Consider the following 25,637-nt stretch of genomic DNA (forward strand, 5'->3'; position numbering starts at 1 on the left):
ACTAAAATCTGGTTTTAGATAAAAGGATAAAAATGCCATGAGAATAGTCAAGAGCTAATTGAAAGTGGTACAAGCAAACAGGGCTATAGGAGATTCCATCCTGTCCTTTTTACTGCCGTTCCACTTGGATTTGCTGATGGAATAGATCCAGAACTGGCCAGTGCTGCTGTGTCCTGGAGCAGGGGCAGCAGCTCTGGCCACCCCAAACATCCCAACTAGGAACACCCCCTTGGCTTCCATCCAGCCAACTCCCTCCCACACAGAAGGAAATGTCAAAACACAGGGAGCAAGGCCAGGTAAACATTTAAAATTTATTAAACTTTTTGGTCAAAAGAACTGAACAATTATGTACAACCCCACGGATCGGCTCGAGCAGGCGTTGGGAACGCGGTCGGATCAACGCTTCAGCGACCCCCCAGTTCCAACATCTCCAAAGTGTCACAACCAACTGGCTGAACCCAGCCTTTCCTGGGAGAACCTCAGCCTTCGTCCTTCCCACCTTCCTGGGACCCAGGGCTCGGGGGCGGTACCGGGAGGGGAGGGACGGCCACGGTTTGCTCTTGGGACTGGAGCACACCTTTGTTCCAGGGAGAACGGAGTGTAACCACACCTGGGGCTTGCTGGGGGAAAGCTGGGGGCTCTGGGAAGGAGTTCCCAGGCTGCAGGCACCTGGCAGAGTGCAGCCTCTGGCTGCCGGGGGCTGCTGGACTGCCCTGTTGGCCCCGGGCTCATCCGGGGGAAGGGGATGTGATTTAGGCCTCTTTGGAAGAAAAAAAAAAAACAAACAAAGAAAGAAACAGTACCTAAGGCTTAAAACAAGTGAGCAAGAGAGCTCCAGCAGCTGCTGTCCCACCAGCCTGGGCTCAGCGTGGCCCTCCCTGGGCAGCCCAGCCCGGAGCAGCTCTGGAGCTGCAGGGGGAAATACAAGATACTACACCAAATACTTAAAATAAACTGTTCCCTTCGTGACAAATACTAAAAAGGTTAAAAACCATAATGCACGTCAGGTCTGTCTCTGCTGAGGATGAGATGCACCAGAGAAGCTGCATTTTTATCCTCAGAGCAGAGAAGCTGTCGATGTTTTGGTTCCCTCCGTGCAAGGCCGACACTTGGTTAAGGCTGTGGATGTTTCTAGGACCCTTTCCATCTCCTACTTGGCACACACAGAGCCTTTGACAACAAATCCAGTGCAACTCCAACTCTATGACAATGCCATGGAAACTCTAAATTTAGAATCTGAAATACTACACAAAAAGTTTGTATTAGTCTGCCAAAAAGTCGGTGTTTTGGGGCAAACCCTGTCAGAGGTGCCACCAGAACTGTTCTGCACCAGCTCAGGACATGCAATACAAAAAGAAGACTGAATACATCCCTCCAGCTCTAAGAACAGGTTTGATAGGCTGTTATTTATTAAGTGGTTTCCACCAGAAGGTGTGGTTATAGGTACAGTTGGTGAGTAAATAGCCATGGACACCTGCCTAGACCCACCTCAAGCCCTGCAGCGCTCCGAGGTCAGACCCTGGCCCCGGGCCCGAGGAGGAATGTACAGGCATCAAGCACGAGAAATGTTCTGGAAGGCCCAAATATTACAGCAGAGAGAGCGAGAGAGAAATTACACTTTTATGACAACTTTTTCTTCTCAGGTGTTAAATTTTTTGGTCTATAAACTGGAAAGGAAGGCTCAGACATCAATAAATACATTTGTTTTGAGTGTTGGCCTCATTGAGCACTGTCCACCAATTCTGCCTCGGAGGGCCCTCCCCGAAAGCCGCGTGGACGCTCCCACCCCACCGAAGGCAGAACCATGCCAGGGACTCAAAGCCAGGCCAGATGCTCTCCGATAGCTCAAGGGAAGTAAGTGCATCAATGTTCCTCACTGATAGGACAACAAGGCCTTCTGTTACAGATAAACAACTGAGCTGAACTATGCGAGACGAGACTCTGTCCGCGGGCAGCCATCCTTAGTTAACCTTTTCCTGGAATAAATACAAGTTATTGGTGGCAGCTACAGCGATGATGTTATCTGTCGGGTGCCATGCTGTGTGCAGAATCTTCTTGTTGAAGTCCAGACTGTCAACGGTAATTTCGTCCTTCTTCCTCTTGCCAGTCGTGCACACTTTGCGTGGCTTGAGGATGGCACGAGGTTTGCTGCTCTCCCGGGAGGCCTCCAGGGTGGTGTCCCGGTGCGTGTTCCGCTCAAACGTCCGGAAGAAGTTGTTGTAAGATCCAGTCATGATTGTACTGGTTCAAGGAAAGGGAAGGCAGATCTTGTTAAAACAGAATCCCTCCCTCCTCTCTGTCTTACACGTGACTGTCAGGCCACGCTCACCAGGCCATGGCATTCCTCTCCTCTCCACTGGACACCTGTTCCATTCCTCTGGGACTTGAGCACTGCTTCCTGCACCACTTCTCTTTCAGCAGGTGTTCCCCTGCTGTCCCCTCCTGCCACTGGCACTCAGCTGCAGTTACACTTTGTTCATCTGCACGTGAGCAAAGCAGATTTTCCTGGTGCTCCTCTCTCCCTTTGTCCCTTGTCAACAGAAATCCCAGACTGGTCTGGGTTGGAGGGACCTCAAAGCTCATTCCATCCCACCCAGCCATGGCAGGGACACCTTCCCCTGTCCCAGCTGCTCCAGCCCCAATGTCCAGCCTGGCCTTGGGCACTGCCAGGGATCCAGGGGCAGCCCCAGCTGCTCTGGGCACCTGTGCCAGGGCCTGCCCACCCTGCCAGGAACAATTCCTGCCCAAAATCCCATCCAGCCCTGCCCTCTGGCAGTGGAAAGTCCTTCTCCCATGTCCTGGCACTCCATCCCTTGTAAATCGTTTCTCTCCAGTTTCTTGTTGGCTCCTCCAGGCTCTGTGAGGCCACAGTGAGGTGACCCCAACCTTCTCCTCTCCAGGTGAACAATCCCAGCTCTCCCAGCCTTTCCTCCCAGCAGAGCTGCTCCATCCTCGGATCATTTGGTGCCTCCAGGTCCCTCCTGTGCTGGGCCAGCTCTGCAGGTGGGGGCTCACCTGGGCTCAGGGGCAGGACTGGCCCTGGCAGGGCTGCTGGTGTGAGTGAGCTGCTGCTCCAGGGATTCCTGTCCTCAGTGACTCGGAGCTGCCGGCACCCCCGCTCCATTCCCCCTCCCCAGCGCGGAGCCCCCGGCCCCCAGCCCTCCCTCACCTGTCGGAGCCGTTCCAGCAGCACTCGAACTTGTCGAAGATGCAGTCGTTCTCGTACAGGGAGCACAGCTTGCTGCGCAGGTACTCGTGCACCTGGGGACAGCGACACGCGTTGGACGCGCACAGGGACAGGGACACGGGGGACGGCCCGGGGCGCGTGCGTGCCGTACCTGGTAGGTCTCCACGGGCCTGTTCTCCATGTTCAGGTCCCACACCTTGACAGACAGGTAGTCTCTTGTCATCATGTATCGCCCGCTGTGGCTGAATTTCACATCAGATATCGAGGATATTATTTCTGAAAAAAATGATCTGCTGCTAGGATCTTCAGGTTCCTCAAAAACTGCAGAGAGAACACACAGTTCCACATGAAACCAACGCCAGCTCTTACGGCTTCCACTGTTTTCAGTACTGGAAAACTTTAAATCAGTGACAAGTGTCTTTTTAAAGAAAGTTTCTGTTAGACACTTCTCAGGAATAATCTCTTTTTTAGCACTGTGATGTTCTAGGTCACCAGATGTTCTAGATTACCAGATGTCCATCTCCAACATTCAGCTGGAGCACAGCACCAGCAAACCACAACTCCCAGGTGTTGGGGATCAACCAGAGCAGCAAACAGTGGGTACTGTAACCACCACGCCTGATCTACACATCACCCACAACTGAAGCAGATGGCAACAGCAGCGACCCAAACACGAGGACACCACTGGACCATGTACTCTTCTTTAGCTCTGAACCACAGCTGTACTAAGCAAACCACTGAAATGTGAGCAGCTACATTTGCAACACAGTTTGATTTTACAGAGAAGATCAACACATGTGTTGTTTAAATCCACAAGTCAACCTCTGGAATCAGAGATTCCTGAGCCACTCATTTTTGACAGACCCCTTGCAGCAGGATGTGATTCAGTCACAAGCAGTTAAAAATAAAGTGCTTTTAATTTAAGTGATTTAATGCAACACTGAGCCAGATCAGTGGGGTGGCCTCGCATTCGTCACTTCCCATTGCACAAGTACTTCCCTCCAGCACCAAGAAATCCTCTCTGCACTGCAGGAAGCTGGCCTGTGAGTGTCAGTGTGGGCTGGGTACACTGCTGGAGCACAGCTCTGCCAGCAGCAACAGCAACAGGCTGTGTGCAAGGCCTGGGCAGGATCCTCATGGCCCCCACAGCAAAGCTTGCTTTCCTCACCTGCTCACACTTGGGTGGCTCAGCAGCCTAAGGAGCAGCCACCCTGCATCCCTGGAAACTTCCAGGGCATATTCCTAAGGATTCATCCTATCCTAGCAGCTGCACAGGGGACAGGGATTCTGGCAGCATCAGCCCAGTGTGCGATGCACAGAGGTGAAAGAGCTGCCCTGAGCTGGCACGGGGTGAGCAGACACCTTGAGAGACAGCCAGCCTGAGAGTGGCCAGCAGACAGGTCTCACTGGTGCTCACTCGCTCCTGTGAGTTTATGAGGCAAAAATGGGCAAACAGGAGCAGCCAGGTGGTGCCTCATGCTACACTTGTGCTCGCTGGTGGCCTAGAACAAGACAATTGACATGTCCCCAGCACTGTGGCCCAGTCACTCCCCAGAGAGGTCAGGTCCCCCAGGCCCAGAGCAGCATGGCTGGAGGGCAGGACAGAAAGATGGAAGGAAGGCAGGAAGGAAGGCAGGAAGGAAGGCAGGAAGGCAGGCAGGAAGGCAGGCAGGCAGGCAGGCAGGAAGGCAGGCAGGCAGGAAGGAAGGCAGGCAGGAAGGAAGGCAGGAAGGAAGGCAGGAAGGCAGGCAGGAAGGCAGGAAGGCAGGCAGGAAGGCAGGCAGGCAGGCAGGAAGGCAGGCAGGAAGGCAGGCAGGAAGGCAGGCAGGAAGGCAGGCAGGCAGGAAGGAAGGCAGGCAGGCAGGAAGGAAGGCAGGCAGGAAGGAAGGCAGGCAGGAAGGAAGGCAGGAAGGCAGGCAGGAAGGCAGGAAGGAAGGCAGGCAGGAAGGAAGGCAGGCAGGCAGGAAGGAAGGCGGGCAGGAAGGAAGGAAGGAAGGAAGGCAGGAAGGAAGGCAGGAAGGTAGGCAGGAAGGCAGGCAGGCAGGAAGGCAGGCAGGAAGGCAGGCAGGCAGGAAGGCAGGCAGGAAGGCAGGCAGGAAGGCAGGCAGGAAGGCAGGCAGGAAGGCAGGAAGGCAGGAAGGCAGGCAGGAAGGCAGGAAGGCAGGAAGGCAGGCAGGCAGGAAGGAAGGCAGGAAGGCAGGCAGGAAGGCAGGAAGGCAGGAAGGCAGGAAGGCAGGCAGGCAGGAAGGCAGGCAGGCAGGAAGGCAGGCAGGCAGGAAGGCAGGAAGGCAGGCAGGAAGGCAGGCAGGCAGGAAGGCAGGAAGGCAGGCAGGCAGGAAGGCAGGAAGGCAGGAAGGCAGGCAGGAAGGCAGGCAGGAAGGCAGGCAGGAAGGCAGGCAGGCAGGCAGGAAGGCAGGCAGGCAGGAAGGCAGGAAAGAGGACACTCACACTTGGAGTGCTGGTCGCACAGCGCTGACGAGCGCATGTCGCACAGGCGGATGGTGCCCTTGCTGCTGCTGTACACGAAGACGTTGCACTGGTGTGGGTGGAACTCAGCTGCTGTGATCACCTCTGTCAGCTCCTCCATGTTGGCTGGTTTGATGTCCACGATGTCTGCCACAGCCGGTCAAGGCCTGCAACGCTTCACACCCGCACCCCTACGGCCACTCATCGGTCACAGCTTTAAAGTGCCACGTAGGAAACTGGGGCAAGAGCTTCCTTCCCACCTGTGTCAGGTCCAGGTGTCGGGGAGAGCCTGGAGAACTCTGGATTTGACAGGTCACAGAATCCCAGAATGGTCTGGGTTGGAAGGCACCAGAATGCTCCAAGCCCTGCCCAACATGGTCCTGGACACTGCCAGGGATCCAGGGGCAGCCCCAGCTGCTCTGGGCACCTGTGCCAGGGTGGGATCCTCCCACAATTCCTCAATTTCTCCTTAGAAATCAAACCCTCTCTGATCATTCCTATTGACAGCTTTCCACTGGGGGCATGCTTGCCCTCAGGAATGACTGAGCATCCCAAAGTCTGCTTTCACTGCATCACACCTCCAGACTTCAGAATCCTCTCTTTATCCCTGGCTTCAAACACCCACTCTAATTAGTAACATTAAAGCGATTCTCTTAAACACAGGCAGCTGGGCTGCACCCGCTGTGAGAGGGCACCAAAGGATACTGAAGCTCCTGTTGGTGACCTCCAGGTGCCAGAGGTTGATGCGGAGGTCGTCTGCAGACAGGTACGTGGCGTAGTCGCTGTTGACAGAGATGGAGTTGATGTGGTAGGTGTGGGCGTTGGCGAAGGTCCTGCGCGGGCTCGCCTCCACCATCAGGTCCATGGGCTTCAGCGTTGGCACCTGAGTGGGCACAGAGCACACAGGCTGGGCACAGGGTCACTGCTCAGCCCACACACAGGGTCACTGCTGACCCCACACCATCCAGCACTGTCACTGCTGACCCCACACACACAGGGTCACTGCTCTGCCAGCATAGGGTCACTGCTCACCCCACACACAGGGTCACTGCTGACCCCACACATCACCCAGCACTGTCACTGCTGACCCCACACATCACCCAGCACTGTCACTGCTGACCCCACACATCACCCAGCACAGTCACTGCTGACCCCACACATCACCCAGCACAGTCACTGCTGACCCCACACATCACCCAGCACAGTCACTGCTGACCCCACATCACCCAGCACAGTCACTGTCACTGCTCACCCCACACACAGGGTCACTGCTGACCCCACATCACCCAGCACAGTCACTGCTGACCCCACACATCACCCAGCACAGTCACTGCTGACCCCACACATCACCCAGCACAGTCACTGCTGACCCCACACATCACCCAGCACAGTCACTGTCACTGCTGACCCCACACATCACCCAGCACTGTCACTGCTGACCCCACACCACCCAGCACTGTCACTGCTGACCCCACATCACCCAGCACAGTCACTGCTGACCCCACACATCACCCAGCACAGTCACTGTCACTGCTGACCCCACACACACAGGGTCACTGCTCTGCCAGCATAGGGTCACTGCTCACCCCACACACAGGGTCACTGCTGACCCCACACATCACCCAGCACTGTCACTGCTGCCTTAGGAAAGACCCTCTGGGTTGAGTCCATTCCCTGAGCACTGCTGAGGCCACCACTATCCCCTGTTCCCAAGTGCCACACACAGCTGTGAAAGCCCTCTGGGGATGGGGACTCTACCCCTACCCTGGCCCACAAATCCAGCCTGTCCAGTTTCCCCTGCAGAGCTTCCTGCCCTCCAGCAGATGCACTTCCCACCCACCTTCCATGCTGTCAACTCAGAGGCTGCCCTCGATCTCCTCAGCCAGATCATCAATAAAGACCTTAAACAGAACTGGCGCCAGCACTGAGCCCTGAACCCCACAGCTTGTTTAATGGCAATTAATTAATTGCACTGCACAGGTTTCTGTATTGATTCAGTGACTAAACACTTCTGAAATCCCCTGAGCACGAAAAATACTGAGAGAGCACATGGATGCTGACTTTGGACACTGCCAACAGGAAACCTACCAGTCAAAGCCAGCCCTTGGTGCCTCACCCAACAGCACATGGGCTGTGTTTGTAATGGCATCCAGAGGTTACAGAAACAAGCCCTTAGAAATGTCCCCAGACCTCAGATGGGTGCTGGGGAAACTGGCAAGAACAGTCTCCAAGAAAATTCCCAATTTGTTCATGAACAGTCAGCAGGAACTCAGGCACACCTGGATGTCCTGCTCCCACAGCCAGCAGAGCCCAGGGGTGCCTTAGGTAACCTGTCTTCCTGGAACAAGGACTGATCCATCCCAGAGCTCCCTACCTGCTCTCCTGGTTTGTATCTCCCAGACTGTTTACATCCACCTATCAACTACAATTAATCCATTACTTTTTATCAGTCCTATCTTAGAGTTCTCTCAGCCTGGCTGGGACAGCCCAGGTGCTCTACTGGGAAAGATCAGGAATGGGATCTGGAAATGCCACTGTCTCTGTGTAAAGTGCTGCCTCTCCTCCATGGCCACATCCCCATCAACATGGGCACTGTGTTTCTGTAACAAAACCTGCCAACAGAGCCCCAGAGCTCCTGGAGCACTCTGGCTCTCCAAACCCTGAGCATTTAACACATGAAGGTACTTCCAGGTGAGGCTTTTCCTCCAGCCAGCTCTTGCTCAGCTTTGGCTCATGCATCAGCCCTTCTCCCAGGCTGCAGGGCCTTGCAAGGGCTGCAGCCCAGAGCAGCAGCAATGCAGGGGACTGACTGGAGAGGTTCCTGCTGCTCCCCTGTGCACACAGGGCCTTAAGGAGCCCAAAGTGCCCCTCCAACACCCCAGCTGGTGCCTGCTCTCACCAACTCCTTGGCTGCTCCAGCAGGGCAAGGCTGAAGAACCCAGGACCCCACAGGGACCTCCTTCTACCACTGGATCCTACGGGATGTCCTTGGGTTTAGCTGCTTTCACTGGAATACTCAATCCAACCCTGGCTTGCACACGCTGAGACAGTGTGCAACTCCTTCTGTAGACCCAAAGCCTCTGTTCAATGTCCAACTTCAGCAAAAGCAAGACAAACCCCCAAGAAATGCCTCAGTTCTGTTCCTGCTGATGGTGGAACAACATAAAACCCCAACCCCACCTTTAATTTCTTGGGCTCCTGCCCCAAATGATTCCAAGTTTGGAGCACTAACCCTACCACTACAACATGATGTCCAAGACTATTCCAGCACACATTAGGTTATCCGAATGCTTGGACTTTGCTCTAACAAACACACCTTTATCCACCCTGTTCTAATTTTTGAGTTATCATCTTAGAAATACAGTTTTATAGTGATGAAAGTTTTCCTCAAGCTTTCCAGAGGAACTTTTTTTAACAGTTTTTATATATAAGAAAATGAAGTGTCTCCATTTTTTTTTCGGAAGGTTTTCAGTGACCCTGACCCCAACACCATTTTTGATTTGCACATTTCAGTTTGGTAGCACCAAGATAAAGAAGAGCATGCAGAGAGATACATAAAGTCAAAGAGCAGAGACGTACCCGTAGTTCTGTGACTCGGAAAGGCTCCCTAAGTCTTCCATCTTCATCTTTTAAATTATAACCTTCGGCTCGTTTATCCCTTTCACTTATTTTCCATAGTTTAATAGTTTTATCTAAAACCAAAAATTCACATGCTTGAGAATGAATTGAATACAACAGCAAATCACTGAATATGGACTCAGCAGAGTGGACAGGAGTGAGCTGTCTGTGTTTCCACTGCCTGCAGCAGAAGGACCCTGATGAAGTTCTTTATGCAGAACATGAGGTGCAGTTTGAATAAGATCCCAATTTGTGCCTGAGCACTAAGGCCTTCCACTCACCCAAATGCCACTGCCTGGGGACAGTTTCACACACCAGTTACAAAAATTCCCCCCTAAGCCCTGATGATTATCTGAATTACATAAACAGACCACTGCTAGGGCCCAAACCCAACAAACACATGAACTCCTAATACTGACTGTCCTAAAGGAAAGCAGCTTTGTCCCAGGTACCTGCTCAGAGCCAGCCACAGGCAGAGACCAGGATTTGCCCCACTGCTTGGGGTTCTAAAGGAATGCCCTTCCCAGGTGTTCCCAGGGAAATGCTCCAGGTGTTCCAGTGAGTACACACTTGTCTCACCCAATGATGAGATCCTTGGCAAACTGGAGCCAAACCTCTCCTCCCCAAACTCCTGCAGAGCATTTCAGATGACACAGTTTAAAGAATGTTTTATTAAGACTTCTATCAGAGGAAATTATTTTAATTGCACCAACCAGCAAACAGAAGTCCTCCTGCTTTTAAAATTTCACCATGACCTCAGAAAATGATTCAAACTGTTAGGAATAATGTATTCCTCTGGTAATAGGAGCAAGTTTTTTCCACAGAATAGTTTAGGCTGGAAAATACCTTTAAGACATGAATCTAACTGTTCACACTAACCCACGTCCCCAGTGCTACAATCCCATTTACAGATGCTCCATGATGCACCAAAACCAAACAGACCCAATATTCACACAGCCAACATTACAATCAAAATATATTTTGCATGTAACTGGAGAAGACATTAAAACAACCCCAAAACATGTCAGAAAAAAACCCCAAGCGTATGACAGGTGAGGCAATATTCCAATGACCAAGTTCTTTGTGCAAAAGAAAGGGCCCTTACCATTTGTAGACAGCAGGAAGTGAGCAGCATTCTGTTGTGGTAACCACCTAATTTTATTAATTTTTTCCTCAATTTCTAGACTTTTCAAGTAGTCAAACTCAGGCTCGTGACTCTGGAAGGTACTGTAAACATTGTATTCTCCCCGAGAGACAGGACGGCTTTTAGTCTGCAAGAAAAAGAGCATTTCTTGAGGCTGATGTCACTGGCTCCTTCAGAAATGGCTCATACAAGTCAAGCACTAGAAACTGTCAATCAGAACAACAGCTTTTGAATTTTGAATCTTCAGTCTGTGATATTGTACCCAGTTTAGCATCAATACAGTGCACACAGCCTTTCCCTTTAGAAACGTAGCTTTATGTATAAATATCTGTGCACCCTTCAGGCTTTGCTATCCTTGTGTGGTGGGTGTGGGAGCAAGGAACAGAGAGCAAAGTCCCAAGGTTTCCTAGATTTGCATTATCAGATTTGAGGCAACTTGTTATCAGGCTTCCCAAGCGAGCTGGTGTCAGTGGCTCGTGGTGCAGCACAGCCCCAGGGGTGCAGTTTGCCCTGCAGTGTCTCACTGCTGTGGAGCTTCCACACTCTCAACTCTCAGACTTCACATGATTTTACTCCCTACACGCCATTGACTTGTAAGAATTTTGGGCAGGTTCCTCTCACCTGACCCCATCCAGAAGCTCCCAGCAATTGGAGCGAGCCGCTTTGGCACCAGTGCTTTCCCTCTCTCCTCACACATTTGGTTGGAGTAATTGCAAGTGAAGTTAAGTCCTATGAGCTCAGGGCATGATGCAGAACATTCCAGGGTGCCTTCCCAAAACCAGGTGTCTGGGGAACTGTACAACCATCCTGACCTGTCACTGATCTAGTTAACCTAGTCTTAAATCCAAACTGGGTAAAAAATATGGATATTATTTTAAGGTTCCAACATTATACACTTATTTTAGATTCTTTCCTGCAGTTTTGCACGTGACAAAAGAAATGTTCCTCATTCCCATCTCTTCCCTCAGTTTCCATGTGTTCCCAAGGAGACAGCTGAATATTCCTGTGTGAACAGCCTGACTTGGGGTTTGTTTTTCCCCACTCCCCTAGGAAGTGCCGTGACAGGTGGGTTTTCCCTACAGAACAACTGAGAGCCAACCCATAACAGCCCCCCTCCATGTCAGGCAAGTCTGAGATCCTGAGAAGTTCAGGATGCTCCTGAGGCACTTCTGAGCTTATCTGTGGCCCTTAGTTAAGTCTCTGGCCACCCTGAGTAAATGATGAGTGAGCCTGGAGCTGTAAGATTTCAGCAGCACCTCCCAGTACAAGCAGTGAGGCACCTGTGGGCCAGGGCTGTGAGCAGCAGCACAGAGAGGAGAAATGCAAATGAGAGAACGCCAGGTGTTCATTAACAGAGCATCATCTGAGCCCTACAAGGGAGCACAGGGGTTCTGCTGGAGAAATCCCACAGCACCTGAAGATTTGCAATATTCATGTACAGACAAGCTGAATTAAAATTCCATGATTGATTCTGGTATTTCTGACCCAGGAGAATGCTCAAACCCTCAAATTCCCCTCAACTCCTCAAAGGACAGGATAAGCAGCCACTTTGGTGAGAACTGCCATGTGGAATCCTGACTTTTTAAAGAATACAATCCCAGATTCCTGCCAGACATGACCATCACTTTTCAGTACCTGGGCATGTTTCCCATCCCCACTGCAGCTCGGGGTATCCCAGCTCAGGGATGTGGCTCAGGATGAACACACAGGAACATTACAGCACTGTCACAGCTGAACTCCATGAAGAGGAGCTGTGCAAGTGCAGGAGGGACAGTGCTCTGCTCTCCTGATGGGAAATGCTCAAGTGCTTCTGGAGGACTGGCTCTTCCCACTGTTTTTAAATCCTCAATTTTTAACCACCCTATCCTGTAGTCCTTGCAACTTACTTCCTGTACTTCTTTTGACATTCTCTCCCAAAGCATTGTGGTTTATTCCAGATCAGTCTGACCCAGTGGAAAAATTCAGGAGAAGGTCCAAATTCTGCAAAGCGACACTGAGGACACCAAGTACACATAAAGAGCTCACTTGGATTTTGGGGACCTTTTTCTTTTTGGAGGCTGGGGGAACCCTAGCTAGACCAACTTACCAAGTACAGCATAGGGCAGATATTTAGAAACTTGGCTAACTTGGGGTTTTCTGAGAAAACTCTTAAACCTCAGGGCTTGAGCAGATGATGTGAGACTGTGCAACACAAGAACAGCGTAGTAAGAACACTTTTGTTTTTCGAGTCACTGACCTCTTGTTCCCTTTGAAATATAACCACTCTGCCACCTTTGTCTCCTGTTGCAAGAAGATCACCAGTGTAATTAAATTCAACTGTTGAAATTATATCAGCTGTAAAGAGAACAGAAATAAACCAGCACTGTAATGTGGAAAGCAAATCAAGAAGTTCCAAGACTTGAGCACAAAAAAGCATTACAACTCATATTAATGCAATGACACAATTCTTCATCTACATCCCCAAATGCAGCCATGTTTCAAAGCCTGACACACTTTTACTGACAAGCTAAAACACTTACTCATTCCTCAGTGTGGGCCTCTAGTCACCACAGGCACACTGGCTTAGGAACCCAAGGTGTGTGTGCTGCCTGTGGGCATCATCCATGGGGCTGTCCCTGCCCTGAGCTCCCCAAGGTGTGGGCAGTGACCCTGCAGTGTCCATGGGGCTGTCCCTGCTCTGAGCTCCCCAAGGTGTGAGCAGTGACCCTGCAGTGTCCATGGGGCTGTCCCTGCCCTGAGCTCCCCCCAGGGACCCCACCCCAGTGTGTGCCTCTTGCCAGGTGTGGTGCTCCCATGGAGCAGCGTGCCCTGATCCAGGTGAGGCTGGGGCACACCTGCCTTTCCCACACCAAGCACTCAGGGAGCTACTTCAGGTGCCTGAACGAGTAGCTCCCCTCAGCCAAAGGGGGAAAATAGAAACAAAATTCTTCCAGTGGAGCTTCCCGAACCAGCTCCCTGCAGAATCACCTGCAAGGACACATGGAAGCAGGAGAGCAAAGGAAAAGCCCTCAGGACCTGCAGTGCTGGTGCTTCTCCCCCAGTGCAGCCCCAGTCCCTCTGGGAGGTGGCAATAAAGAAATAATTGCCACTGAACAACCCCAGCCAAGGGGAGTGAGATAAGGAGCTGGAAATGTCTGTCCTGGGGCTGGGGCAGATGGTAACAACCCCAACAAAGCACTCAGCAAACACTGCTCCTGCTGGGCCTGCTCACATCAAATATTGCATTTACGATGCAGATAGCAAAATTCTGAGGTTTGAAGTGTATGATATCAATTAGTTCCAGAGTGTGCAATTGGAGACTCCCTGGAAACTCCTTTCCTGTATTGATTTTGATGTCCTATCTTTGAAATTCCTTTCAATAATGCCCCACTCCCACGAGGAAGGTGATTAAAAACCCTAACCAGTTTTCTCAATATAAATTCATTTTTCACCTTTTATCAATGATACCCTTGAAAGTTTTTTCCTAGAGAAAGAGTAGAGATAATGATTTACCTTCTTGGATTTAAAAAATGATTATTTAGAAAGACTAAGCAAATGAATAAATACCATCTTTCTACAGATTTATGCCAGCCTTCAATATCACATTACTAACCAGCTTTTGGACACATCCAGTTTTACAGTCATCTTTCTTTAAAGGGAATTACCAGTCAATTATCAGTTATTATTAGTCATACATTAATATATATTGGAGATTTTAGAAGACACCCTGGAAAACCAAGGAAAAAGAAACAGAGAAGGTAAGCAACCAGTGAAGTGACTTCACTGAGAATTTTATGACATTTTCAGTACTCAGATATGAAGAAGCCCTTGAGTTAGGGCTTCTAATGAAAGTTTATTAGTAGCAAAACTAATATTCCAATACCAGCGCCACCTGCAAGCCCTTCCAGCAAAGATCCCTTTTACTCTTGGAGACTCAGGTATAACAGCAGGAACAAATGCTTCCTCGACACATACAATTCTTTCAAAGTCACAAAAGCTACTTTTCCATTTTGTTTTACAAAGGAAAAAAGTTATTATTAGCTCCTCACATTTTCTCCTGGAGTATTCACACAGTCATTTGCTCAAAATAATCCATGTATCATTTTTGTTTCCCAAAAATGCCCAAACCAGCTGCTGACACAGCCATTATTCCTCAGCAGTGCCATCCAGACAAACAGAATCTTGGGTGGAAACACACCAAAACACAGACACTACCCAAATTCCATGGCTTGAAACAAGAAGTACAGGGAGAGGAGGGTAAAGAACAATCACTGAAATAGTCTCACCAACATGCTCTAGGGAACAGGGAACTGGGGAGGCACAGCAGGACAAAAATAGAGAAGCTTCCTTCAAATATTTTCTAAGCTACAAAATTTGGACTATGAGCAATCACCTGTTTTAATAGCACTGTACTTGTTTTATCCATAAATGCATGAATTATAAAGTTTTCCCTATAGGCATGTTTAATTGAAGCAGATCAATCCCCCAAATCATTCCACCCACTATCCTCAGCACTCTACCATCTCAAAGCAGGTGAAATAAAAAAAATATTCCAAGACTCCAAGTGAAGCACAGGATGAATTCCAAACCATCCCTGCTCTGCTCAACACTTCACCCACCTACATTTGTGCTTCACTTCCAAGTCAGCTTAAAACTTTTAGGAAAGAAAAAAGCAAACCTCTGCAGGTTCTTCATCATTGCAACAACTCTGGGATTTCTAAGCTTTTTTATTAGATGTCATAACTGCCTCTTAGGTACACAAACACCAGGCTTATCCCCCTGCCTTACTTTCAGCCTCCTCTCCATGCCAGCAGAGTAACTGCCAATGGAACGTGGAAAAGGTTGGGCAAAGCCAAACCAGGGTGGTATTTGCTCACCAACAGCACCCCAAGGCTCTCTTCTCAGCTACTGCTTTTCTAGAAACAGACATTTGTCCAACTGTCCCCCCAGTTCTGTTCCTGTGGGGCTGGGACTTGCTCTGCATCCATGTAAATCCTCCTCCTGTAACCAAGGAGAGCAGCAATCCCTGGGACTTCACAGTAACATACAAGTCTGGCACTATTTCTTTCCAGACATGAAAAATTCATGTTTAGCCTCACTTCTGGAAATGAGTTCCAACTTGCATCTTACACTGCATCCAGAGAAGAAACTCTGAGCTGTTTTCACAGCTGGTGTATTAAAAGGATTGCTGGCAACTACACTGGGATTCTGCAGTTCCCCCCAATTCCAGAGCGCTGCTCACTTCCATGGGCAGGAAACACCATCCCTACACAAATACCCAGCTCTACAGTAATGTGGTGGAGCCCATTCCCTGCCTCAGGACAGCTCTGACAGATGTGTCAAAGTTCAGTTTGAGTGCTCTGAGCCTTTCACCATCGCTGCTGAGTGCAAACCTCCCTGAAAACAACTGCTGCCAGAATTCTGGGAAGTTTACAGCCTCCAGAGTCTTCTGGGCAAGTTCTGCAGGGAGTGAAGGGGGCCGGGGTGGCAGAGACAAGCTTTTGTTAGGATTTGGAGATGACAGCAAGCTTATACCTGCAAACTAACTTAATCCCCCCAGGATTCATCCTGGGTATTTCTGACACCAGTATCAACGCCTGGGCTCTAGGTTGAGGTAATGGAGAATGCAAAGAGATCCACATCTACCTCAGGTGCCTAAAATTAGCTCCTGTGAACTTTTCCTCTCTAAGCTGGCTGTGCATTGCTGCTCTGGTTAAAATCCAGACCTGAAAACGTGGAACTACCTGTCTCACCCAGGAGAAAAGGAATCTGCAGCTCATGCTGAGGACCAACACTAACGACACATGGTCAGCACCAGTGCCTCCCATCCTCCTGAGCAGCTCAGAGCCTTTTGTCACAAGCCCACTCCTCAGACATGTAGGGAAAAGGAACCAAACACTCACAGCTCTCTAACAGCATCTAAAAAGGAGGCTGCTCCAGCTGCCAGAGCATTTTAACTTGGAATTTTCCAAGTATGTACCACTTCAGCACACAGCCTGAACAATGCCTGCCTGCAAACCTGGCTCCTGTCCTGCTCCCTGGAGAGGAGTGTGAATGCACAGCCCCATTTTCCATGGCCCACCCTGGGACCAAAGCAGGAACTGCTGTAAGGTCCAGGGAAACCTCTGCAGAGGCTCCTGCTTTGAGAGGAAATGGCTGGATTGGCCTGCAGGCAGATGGCTGGCAGAGACTGCCAGCAGGGGCTGAGCAGAGGGAGGATTTCTGTGGCTGTGATCAAGCTCAAAGGTGACACACCTTTCCCTCCAACACTGTTATCTTACAAAGCTGGAGTTACCCTGTGGCTGGACAAAGCTGTGGGAGGCACTGGGTGGTCTCCCACTGTGGATGAGAAGCAAGGAAAGCGTGCAGCAGGGATCAGTGCAGGTTATGTGCTCCTGAATCAACTCAGAGAGCAGACACTGGGATCTCCCTGGAACACTGTGCTGAACTGTGTGACACGACATCAGAAGGAACACAACTCTCTTTGCAAAAGACAGGGACAACAGACCATTCTGAGGGACCACAGGTGACAAACGTGGGCAGTGAGAACAGCAAGGAGCCATCACTTCAGAGTGACTCAGAAAAGACTCCTCAAATGAAAAATACAATAGGAGCAAATAAGATCAGTGAAAAAAAACAGAGAGCCCCTTTAGAGGGAAGAGATTATCAAAGAAAATGAAGCAATTTAGAGACCAGCACCTGCTAAAGAGAAAATCATAGAAAAAATGTTTAAAAACCAAAATCCTATTGGAGCTTAACAAGTTCCAGACACACAGGGCCTCAGAACTGCTTGTCACTGGTTCGCAGTAATTGCACTTCCCAAACATTCCCAGGGATATGCAGCAGCACTGGAAGGTTCTGGGGTGGGCAGAGGGAAGCAGGGTGTGAAGGCAGACAGCTCTCCAGCTGGGATGGCTGCAGGTACCACAGCACACCTGGCAGCACCCTGCTCCAACAGAGCCTTCCTCACCCTGCTCGTGACGGGCAGGCAGGCAGTGCTGCCATTTCTCTGCAGGATTCTGACTCCAGCACTCACTTCTGCCCCTCAGGCTCTCCCTCCTCCCTGTCCATGTCACTGAGCTGTTTCCAGGCGGAGGAGGGCTGTCCCCTTCAGCCAGGACAGCCAGTGGAACAGAGGGTCACCTTGCGGTGGGGAGGGACTGACTGCTCTTGCTGTGAATGCTCCTAAAACGCTGTTTCCTAACAGCTGATAGAAATCACAATTGTACTGAAACATGAGACAAACTTTACAGCTGCCAATAACCACCTGACAATATACATATATATCCAAGTTACTCAAATCACCTATTTTTCAGAATGTCTCCTTATACACTCAATTTTCACTTTTAGGATTTCTTTGAATTGTTAACACGGGACTGAGATGTAGCAGAAATCAGGAGAATAAGCCAAAGGGGTATAGTTTTGCCTAGACCAAACTTCTCTCAGCTTACACCGCTAAACACTCTGCCAACTTCAAATATCTGGCAGGTCTAACCATTTTTTTATGTCCTAATACTCAAATCACTTGTGAAATGGCTTGAATTGCCTTTAGGCACCTGGCAGGGTTTAACTTAGTCCAAAATGATTCTGCTTTTGGGACTAATTGAAATCCTTGAATAGATTTAAGGTAAAGCAGGAGCAGGGCACCGGCCAGCCGGGAAGCAGAAGCTGTTTGAGGTCAGTGCTGCTGCTGACAGGCCACGGCAAACTCCAAACATCTTGTTTGGAGTTGTGTGGGAAAGCCTGCCAGCTCCTGTGTGTCCTGGATGCCTGGAGCTGAGCCACTTGGCTCCTGCAGGAGCACACAGGCTGCTGTGCCGGGAGAGAGAGGGACAGCAGCACCACCCTGCTCCAGGGGCTGCCAGCACCCCAGCCACCCCTCAGGGATGGCACAGCACCCCTCACCCCTCAGGGACAGCACAGCACCCCAGCCACCCCTCAGGGATGGCACAGCACCCCAGCCACCCCTCAGGGACAGCACAGCACCCCAGTCACCCCTCAGGGACAGCACAGCACCCCAGCCACCCCTCAGGGACAGCACAGCACCCCAGTCACCCCTCAGGGACAGCACAGCACCCCAGCCACCCCTCAGGGACAGCACAGCACCCCAGTCACCCCTCAGGGACAGCACAGCACCCCAGCCACCCCTCAGGGACAGCACAGCACCCCAGCCACCCCTCAGGGATGGCACAGCACCCCTCACCCCTCAGGGATGGCACAGCACCCCAGTCACCCCTCAGGGACAGCACAGCACCCCAGCCACCCCTCAGGGATGGCACAGCACCCCAGCCACCCCTCAGGGACGGCACAGCACCCCAGCCACCCCTCAGGGATGGCACAGCACCCCTCACCCCTCAGGGATGGCACAGCACCCCGAGCTCCAGCTCATGGCAGACAGTGAGTGCCATTCCCCCATGAAGCTCAGTTTGTGTTTTCTTGCCAGAGGAACTAGCCTGTGACCCGATACTGAAGTGAATGATATCCCAAAAAAGCTGTCTGTGAGTTTGGGGAGCATGGAGCTGTCTGGCTGTGTCACTGCAAGGGGACCAGCGTGGCACAAAAAGGAGCAGTGAAGCCAGAGCCCAGTTACACAGATGTGCTCCTCTCCTGCCTGCAGAGCTCGCCCTGCCTTCCTCACAAGCCATGCGAAATTATGGAGGCTGCTTCTCAGATTCGTGACATAATCCAGTATTCTTTGTGCAAATCTACTGCCTCGGTATTATTTTTTAACCTTTGGAAGGCTAATTCCAATAAGCTTTCTCCTACTAGAAGTATATTTAATTAATTCATGCTATTGTTAGTTTTTTCTAAGTAGCTCATTGTGATGGTTTTGGATGTACTTCTATCAGGAGTTCATAGAAGTCTTAACATGCTAACAAAATCAAATTTTCTTTCAAGCTTTCACACCTTCCCATCCTTTATAAAAATGGTGGGCTTTGTAATTTTTCATTAGACTTTTCCCTCTGCACCCAGCCTGCCCTTCTGCAGGGACAAATCCAGTGGCTCCCACTTCTCACACAGGAAGACTTGCACTAATACTGTATTCCCACTACTCAAAGTGCTTTGTTTTGCAATCCCACTTATAACTCTGCAACTGATATTCACTGCTTATTCAAACTCTTCACTCTTCATAACCTACATCTTACCAAAGCTTCCTGTTTCAGCAAAATCTAATGATGGAATCCCAGCCAGCTTTGGGTAGGAGGGGACCTCAAAGCCCATCCCACTGCCATGGCAGGGACACCTTCCCCTGTCCCAGGCTGCTCCAGCCTGGCCTTGGACACCTCAGGGATGCAGGGCAGCCCCAGCTGCTCTGGGTAACCCTGAGCTTTCAGGGCATCCCAGGTCCTGCTCATGACACAGCACTGGCTTCCAAGGCAAATCCCAGCCCAAACCCAGCTGAGAGCCCACCTTCTGACCCTCTGCAGCTCAGTGCCACCTCCAGCATAACCAGTGATGGACGGTGACAGCAACCACCACATGGCTCTGTAGCCACTAGTCCCCTATTTTCCAGTTCTTACAGAAAAAAGACATTATTAAAGCTTACAACCAATTCTGCAACTCCCCTCATGCAACTGAACCAGACATCACAGAGCTGCACCTCTACTGCAAGAGTTTTTTTAAAGCACAAAACCATGCCAGAATATAAGAACAGTTTAGGCCAAGTGAATTCCTGAACCACACATGAGAATGTCTTAAACCACTGATTTGTAAAGGCAATTTCTAAAGAACATTTCTAAATCACTGGTAGCTGCACTCAGGATTACAGGCTAATGTATTTTTATTAGATTGTGTCTGTGTTTGCTCCTTGTGTTCTGCTTCCTGGCAAAATGCTGAGGTGTCTGACCCAGCACCTAACAGGCAGCAGCAAAAGCAGAAGGAGAGTTGGCTGCAGTGATAGTAACAAGGGATGTCTCAGTTTGGCAGGGCAGTCAATCAATACCAGTCACTATCTGGAGAGTTTAAAAAGAAAAAAAAAATAATATTATTTCTTGGATCATTAACTGGAGATACAGAACTGTATCAGAAGGGGTCATGGATTAGATGCAGAACATCTGGCCCACAGGAATTTGGGCATATCTGTACATTATTTAATAAACAGATTTACATTTTACTTGCCCAAAACAGCACAATTTTGAACATGTAAAACTTCAACGCTGAAATCATGGAAGTGATAAAGCCTCTGGCAGCATTCGTATTCTCTATTTAGAAAGGTCTTTCTACAAAAAAAGCAGTCCAAGAATTACAAGTTCCATGAGCAATCAGCGCAAGTTCTGGAGTCAAGTGGTTAACACTAACAACAAAATTACAACCCAATCTTTAATTAGCTTTGTTTTCAAATTATGATTGCTGCCATCCCCAATATTAGATCTTTCTGTTTTATCCTCCAGTCCTCTTCCCTGAATCCAACTAAACTTTTCTGTTCTAGAAAAGTCATACCCAGCCCCTCACAAAAATCCACGTTCAGTAAGTGATGGATTATCCTGGTCTCTCAGAAATGGTCAGACTGAACAGTGCCCTTCTCTTTCCTGACACAGAGCCTGAACAGAGGTCAGGGATTAGTCACCGAGGAAAGGCAAGGCACGGACAAGACAAAGAGGAGACAGTGATTTTCTGTATTAATGACCCAGTTAGGAAAATCCAGCTGCCAATCTGATACAGCCACTTGTCCCAGTGTTTGTGTTGAAGGCAGACACCTGAGAAACAACCATAGAATATAAAATGTATGTTAGAACTGATTTTCTGTAAAGTTGCCTGGCTGAGCAGTTTCAACTCCTGAATAAGCCTCTAAGAAAATCCAGCAAAATGCTCTGTGTGGGACCAGCTGGACAGCAACTTCATGGTGTCCTCTTCCTCTAGAGAGCTGATTTTTCACAGAGTAGACCAAAGACTGACAGCAGTAGCAAGTTTGCACTGTTACAAAAATGCATGTGCAATTCAAAGGCTATGCCAAGGCAACAGTTGTCCATCAAGCAGGTTTAGATGTGCAGCTTGGTAAGAGAGGATTTAAAAGATGGTAATGAGTAAATATATCCCTAACTGAGGCCCCAAATCTAGCAATGTATCTGTATGCTTACTAGTGAATTAAATTTGGGCAATTATTAGCAAATAAATAGCATATTCTTTACATTTAATTCCAATCTCAAGGCAAAACGTAACAAGAGGGGAAAGGCCACAAATCAAATAAAAACCAGAAAGTCACAGAGCCTGTAAATAGCTCTTGTATTCCCATAGGAAAATGAAACTTTAGTGGTAGTTTTGCAAAACCAGGTGCTGAGTGACTCCTGGAGCTTTTCTGCTCTGTGCAATCCCACACTGCTCAGGAGTTACCTGGGAAGCACGGTGCCCCCAGGAGCCAGATGATTCCAGGACTATATTTTTTACTCATGCAGAATTGACTTTTAGTCACAGAGGTGACAGATCTGAGAAAAAAGAACCATTTGAAAAAACATAAAAGCTTCTTATATACATTTCTACAAGATTTCTGGGAACTTCAGAGCAAGCTACAAAATATACAGAGGGAAGAAAAAGGAAGAAAACAACTGAGTGAGCCTAGTTTATCCAGCAGTTTCCAGTCTATCCCTCCCATGGCCATTATTTTAAATGGAATGCCAAACAAGTGGCATGAAAATGAAAACACTGTCAGCACAATTTCCCCATAGCAGGCAGCAAGGAAAAATATTTACTGCATCCAGTAACAAAAATAAAATCCCAAACCCAAGCTGGGCGCATACGGCCCAGTAAGTCAATTCACACTTTAGAAGGAGCACTGCCAGCCTTAGAACACAGGAAATTTAGGGGCAAAAAAAGAACTTTCTCATCAGAGTCAAGCAAAACTCCACCCAGGTTCCGCACACTACAGAAAACTCTTTTCCCAGTTAAAATATTTCTTGTTTTCTACTCTGTCCAAAACACGAAGCGCTTGGAAAGTTTCAGAGAAATGTGAAGGTATGCCCTTTTTCCCTGCTTAATATCCCTATTTATAGCTCCCAAATGTTAACAAGTGGGAATCAAATCTCTCCACAGCTGCAGGAACCCTTTAAACTGCACTTTTCAGTGCAGCACAAATGACAGAGCCGCACTCTCTGTGCGTCAGAGCGAAACTTGACAAGCCTGACAGACTCCACTGGTGTTTCTTTTTTTCCTTTCCCTGTATCATATCACTGTTGTTACCTTTTATCCCAAGCCCAGAACTGGAGACAGTTATCCTAAGCCCAGAACCGGGCACAGTTCTGGGCTCCTCAGGACAAGAATGCCAAGGAGCTGCTGGAGAGGGTCCAGCGGAGGCCACAGAGCTCATTTTGGGACTGGAGCATCTCTGAGATGAGGAGAGACTGCGGGAGCTGGGCCTGGTCAGTCTGGAGAAGGGAAGGCTGAGAGGGGATCCCATCAATCCATACAAATCTCCCCAAGGGCTGTCAGAGGACGGTGCCAGACTCTGCTCAGCGGTGCCAGAGACAGGACAAGGAGCAGTGGCCAGAAGCTAAAGCACAGCAAGTTCCAGCCCAACATGAGAAAACTTCTTTGCGTGGAGGGGCCAGAGCCAGGAACAGCTGCCCAGGGAGGGGCTGGGGTCTCCCTCTCCAGAGCCATTCCAAACCCTCCTGGACACGTTCCCGTGTCACCTGCTGCAGGTGACACCGCCTGGGCAGGAGCCTGGAAATGATCTCCAGAGGTCCCCTCCAGCCTCAACTATCTGGGGATTCTGGAATCCGCACTAAAGACCTGGAGTGACTGCTCTGCGATGCTCTACGGGTGGGAGCTCGCTTAGTCATGCACACACCCCCCGGCACGGCCGGGGATGCTGCGGCGCTGCCCCGCGGCCGCCCGGGAGGGCTCAGCGTGTCGGGGCTTCCCTCACCTTCCGCCACGTCCTCGTCGATCGCCCCCTTCACCTGCAAGAAGCACCACTGCACCTCGTTGTTGCCGCCGCCGTCGCCTCCAGCTCTCGCCACTACTGCGGAGGGAGAAAGGGCGGTGAGACAGGGAGGGAGAGAGGAGACCCCGCTCCGACCCCCGGCCCGGACCCCTCGGGGCCGCCGCGCTCCCGCATCACCCGCCGGTGCCGCCCGGCGCGGCCCGGCCTGCGGCCGGCTCCCGCGGCCACACGGAGGCGACCCGCGGCCCATCCCGGCGCGAACGCGGAGCCGAGCGCGGAGCGCGGACACAGACCTGCCATGGCGGGGGGAGCCGGGGGAGCCGCGGGAACGGGGCCGGGAGCGGGGCCGGGAGCGGGACGGAGCCGCCCGGAGCCGCGGGAGGGTTCGCGGTTTCAAAATGGCGCCCATTGCCGGGCGGCCCGGCCGTGACGTCACCGCCGGCTCCCCTCAGGGAGGGCGGGCCGGGCAGCGCGCGGGGCGGTGAGCCCGGCACCGGGGCTGAGAGCCCGGCTCCGGCCCGGCACCGGCCCGCAGGGATGCGGGGCCTGCGGGGCACCAGAGCGGGAGGATGAACACGAGGAGGAGGAAGAAGTGGTGGTCTTGGTGCTGCGGCTGCGGAGGCGCTCCCCAGGCGGCAGCGGGGGCTCCACACGCGCCGCTCCAAACGTGGCTTTACGTGAAGGGACGGGGCGGGCCCGCCACCGCCGGGAGATAACGCTGTGCCTGCCGATTTATTTCTGCCCGCTCCCTGAAGGGTTAATCGTCATGAGGAAAACAACTCCAAAACCAACAAAAAACCCAAACGTGCCTCTGACTTGTTTCCGCCTTCGCTGAGCGCCAGAGCCGGGGTGAGGGGAGGGAGGGTAGCGGGGGCTCAGGCGGTCAGCGCTGCTCCAGGACAGATTTATCACTGAATCCCGGAGTCCCTGAGGTTGGAAAAGCTCTCCAGGATCTTCGAGTCCAAGCTGTGCCCCGTCCCCACCGTGTCCCCAGCCCGAAGCACTGAGTGCCAGCTCCAGTCCTTCCTTGGACCGCTCCAGGACGGGCACTCCAGCCCTCCCAGGGCAGCCCCGCCAAGGCCCGGCCGCCCTCAGCATTTCCTAATCCCCGCTCCGGCTCTCGGGGCTCGCCCGAGGCCGTTCCGCGCTCCCCCGGCTGCGGGCAGGGCAGGAGGGGCTCGGGGGGCTGCAGGAGCAGCTGCTGCACTGGGGATCCAGCGCCGAGCCGGGCCCTGCGCCTGTGGCTGCCCGGGTTTGGGGCACGGGGCAGCGGTGGCACCAGGGAACGCGGCCGGGGACCCTTCGGGATCCTCCTGGAGCTCCAGGGGTGCGGCTGTCCATGCCCGGCTGCGGCACTGCCTCTTCCCCGGATCTCCTGCCGCGGAAACGGAATATTCCCGGTGCCCCGTCGAGTCTGGGCCTCTCGCACTGACTGCTGCCTTTCCAAGCACAGATACTGGAAGTTGTGAAGATGCAATTTCTGCTCCTAAGCCCGAAAGAGCAAGAAGAAATGAAAATTAATTCTGTGTTTGCCCTGAAACCGCTGTGTTAATGTATTCCTGGTCTCTAAGTCCCTTGGAAAGTGGTACAACTTAAAGAACTGTAAAGCCCGGCTGCTTCTAGGGAAGGGCTAAGTGCTTGGAAAGGTGACGGGTCTGCATTGTTGTGTCTCAGTCCAAGGTGGTTTTCCTGAATCCTCTTGGTTGTAGGAAATACAAGTAAAGTGTTTGATTAACAGACATGGTTAATTGTGATCTTGAGCACAGATGAGTGAAGAACATCCTCTTACAGAGTACGAGTCTTGTTAGGTACAAGTAAATCTCTCTGCTGGGAGTCTGTCTTACTGAATGGAATTTTACCTGGAGGTTCTTCAGGATTTTCCTGTGAAAGGACTGAAGTCTGGCACCTGCCTGAGTTCAGGATGGTTCCTCTCAGAGACATTTCTGCTCTGGGTTTGCAGCTGTTCTTGTTAATTTAGATACAGAAATGTGTTTGACTCAAGTTTTCCTTATTTAATTTCTTGGTATGACATCTGTACCCATTTATAAATGCATTACTTGATTTGTGTTTATTCCTAATGCAGTGTGTTGTATATCAAGTGTTTAAATAAAATAATTTTTTACTCTTGGCTGTCTCCTTTGTAGCTGCAGGAAAGTCATCTTTAAGGGCAAAGAATGCCTTTAAACCCTGCCCTCTGGCAGTGGAAAGTCCTTCTCCCATGTCCTGTCCCTCCATCCCTTGTAAATCGTTTCTCTCCAGTTTCTTGTTGGCTCCTTCAGGCTCTGTGAGGCCACAGTGAGGTGACCCCAACCTTCTCCTCTCCAGGTGAACAATCCCAGCTCTCCCAGCCTTTCCTCCCAGCA

At 50.8% G+C, this 25,637-nt stretch overlaps 1 protein-coding gene across 3 annotated transcripts; it reads right to left on the reverse strand.

Moving 5' to 3' along the window:
- Positions 1 to 291: 291 nt before the first annotated feature.
- Positions 292 to 24,530, reverse strand: PPP2R2D (protein phosphatase 2 regulatory subunit Bdelta). 3 transcript variants are annotated; one of them, XM_086901171.1, is made up of 10 exons: positions 23,568 to 24,530; positions 23,257 to 23,352; positions 12,652 to 12,749; positions 10,377 to 10,542; positions 9,233 to 9,345; positions 6,359 to 6,536; positions 5,636 to 5,800; positions 3,339 to 3,508; positions 3,170 to 3,261; positions 292 to 2,241 (listed from the first exon to the last, which is right to left on the reverse strand). In XM_086901171.1, exons 1-10 carry the CDS (start codon positions 23,572 to 23,574, stop codon positions 1,962 to 1,964), a joined length of 1,365 nt encoding a protein of 454 aa, XP_086757297.1. In that variant the 5' UTR covers positions 23,575 to 24,530; the 3' UTR covers positions 292 to 1,961. The 3 variants fall into 3 exon arrangements, with proteins under 3 accessions (XP_086757297.1, XP_086757298.1, XP_086757299.1); XM_086901172.1 differs by having other exon boundaries at positions 23,257 to 23,349; positions 23,568 to 23,937; XM_086901173.1 differs by lacking the exons at positions 9,233 to 9,345; positions 10,377 to 10,542; positions 12,652 to 12,749; positions 23,257 to 23,352; positions 23,568 to 24,530 and adding an exon at positions 7,081 to 7,254 and having other exon boundaries at positions 6,359 to 6,623.
- Between the last annotated feature and the right edge of the window lie 1,107 nt (positions 24,531 to 25,637).

Source organism: Cyanistes caeruleus, chromosome 8, assembly GCF_971803275.1.
Source record: "Cyanistes caeruleus chromosome 8, bCyaCae1.hap1.1, whole genome shotgun sequence".
NCBI classification, from domain to species: Eukaryota; Metazoa; Chordata; class Aves; order Passeriformes; family Paridae; genus Cyanistes; species Cyanistes caeruleus.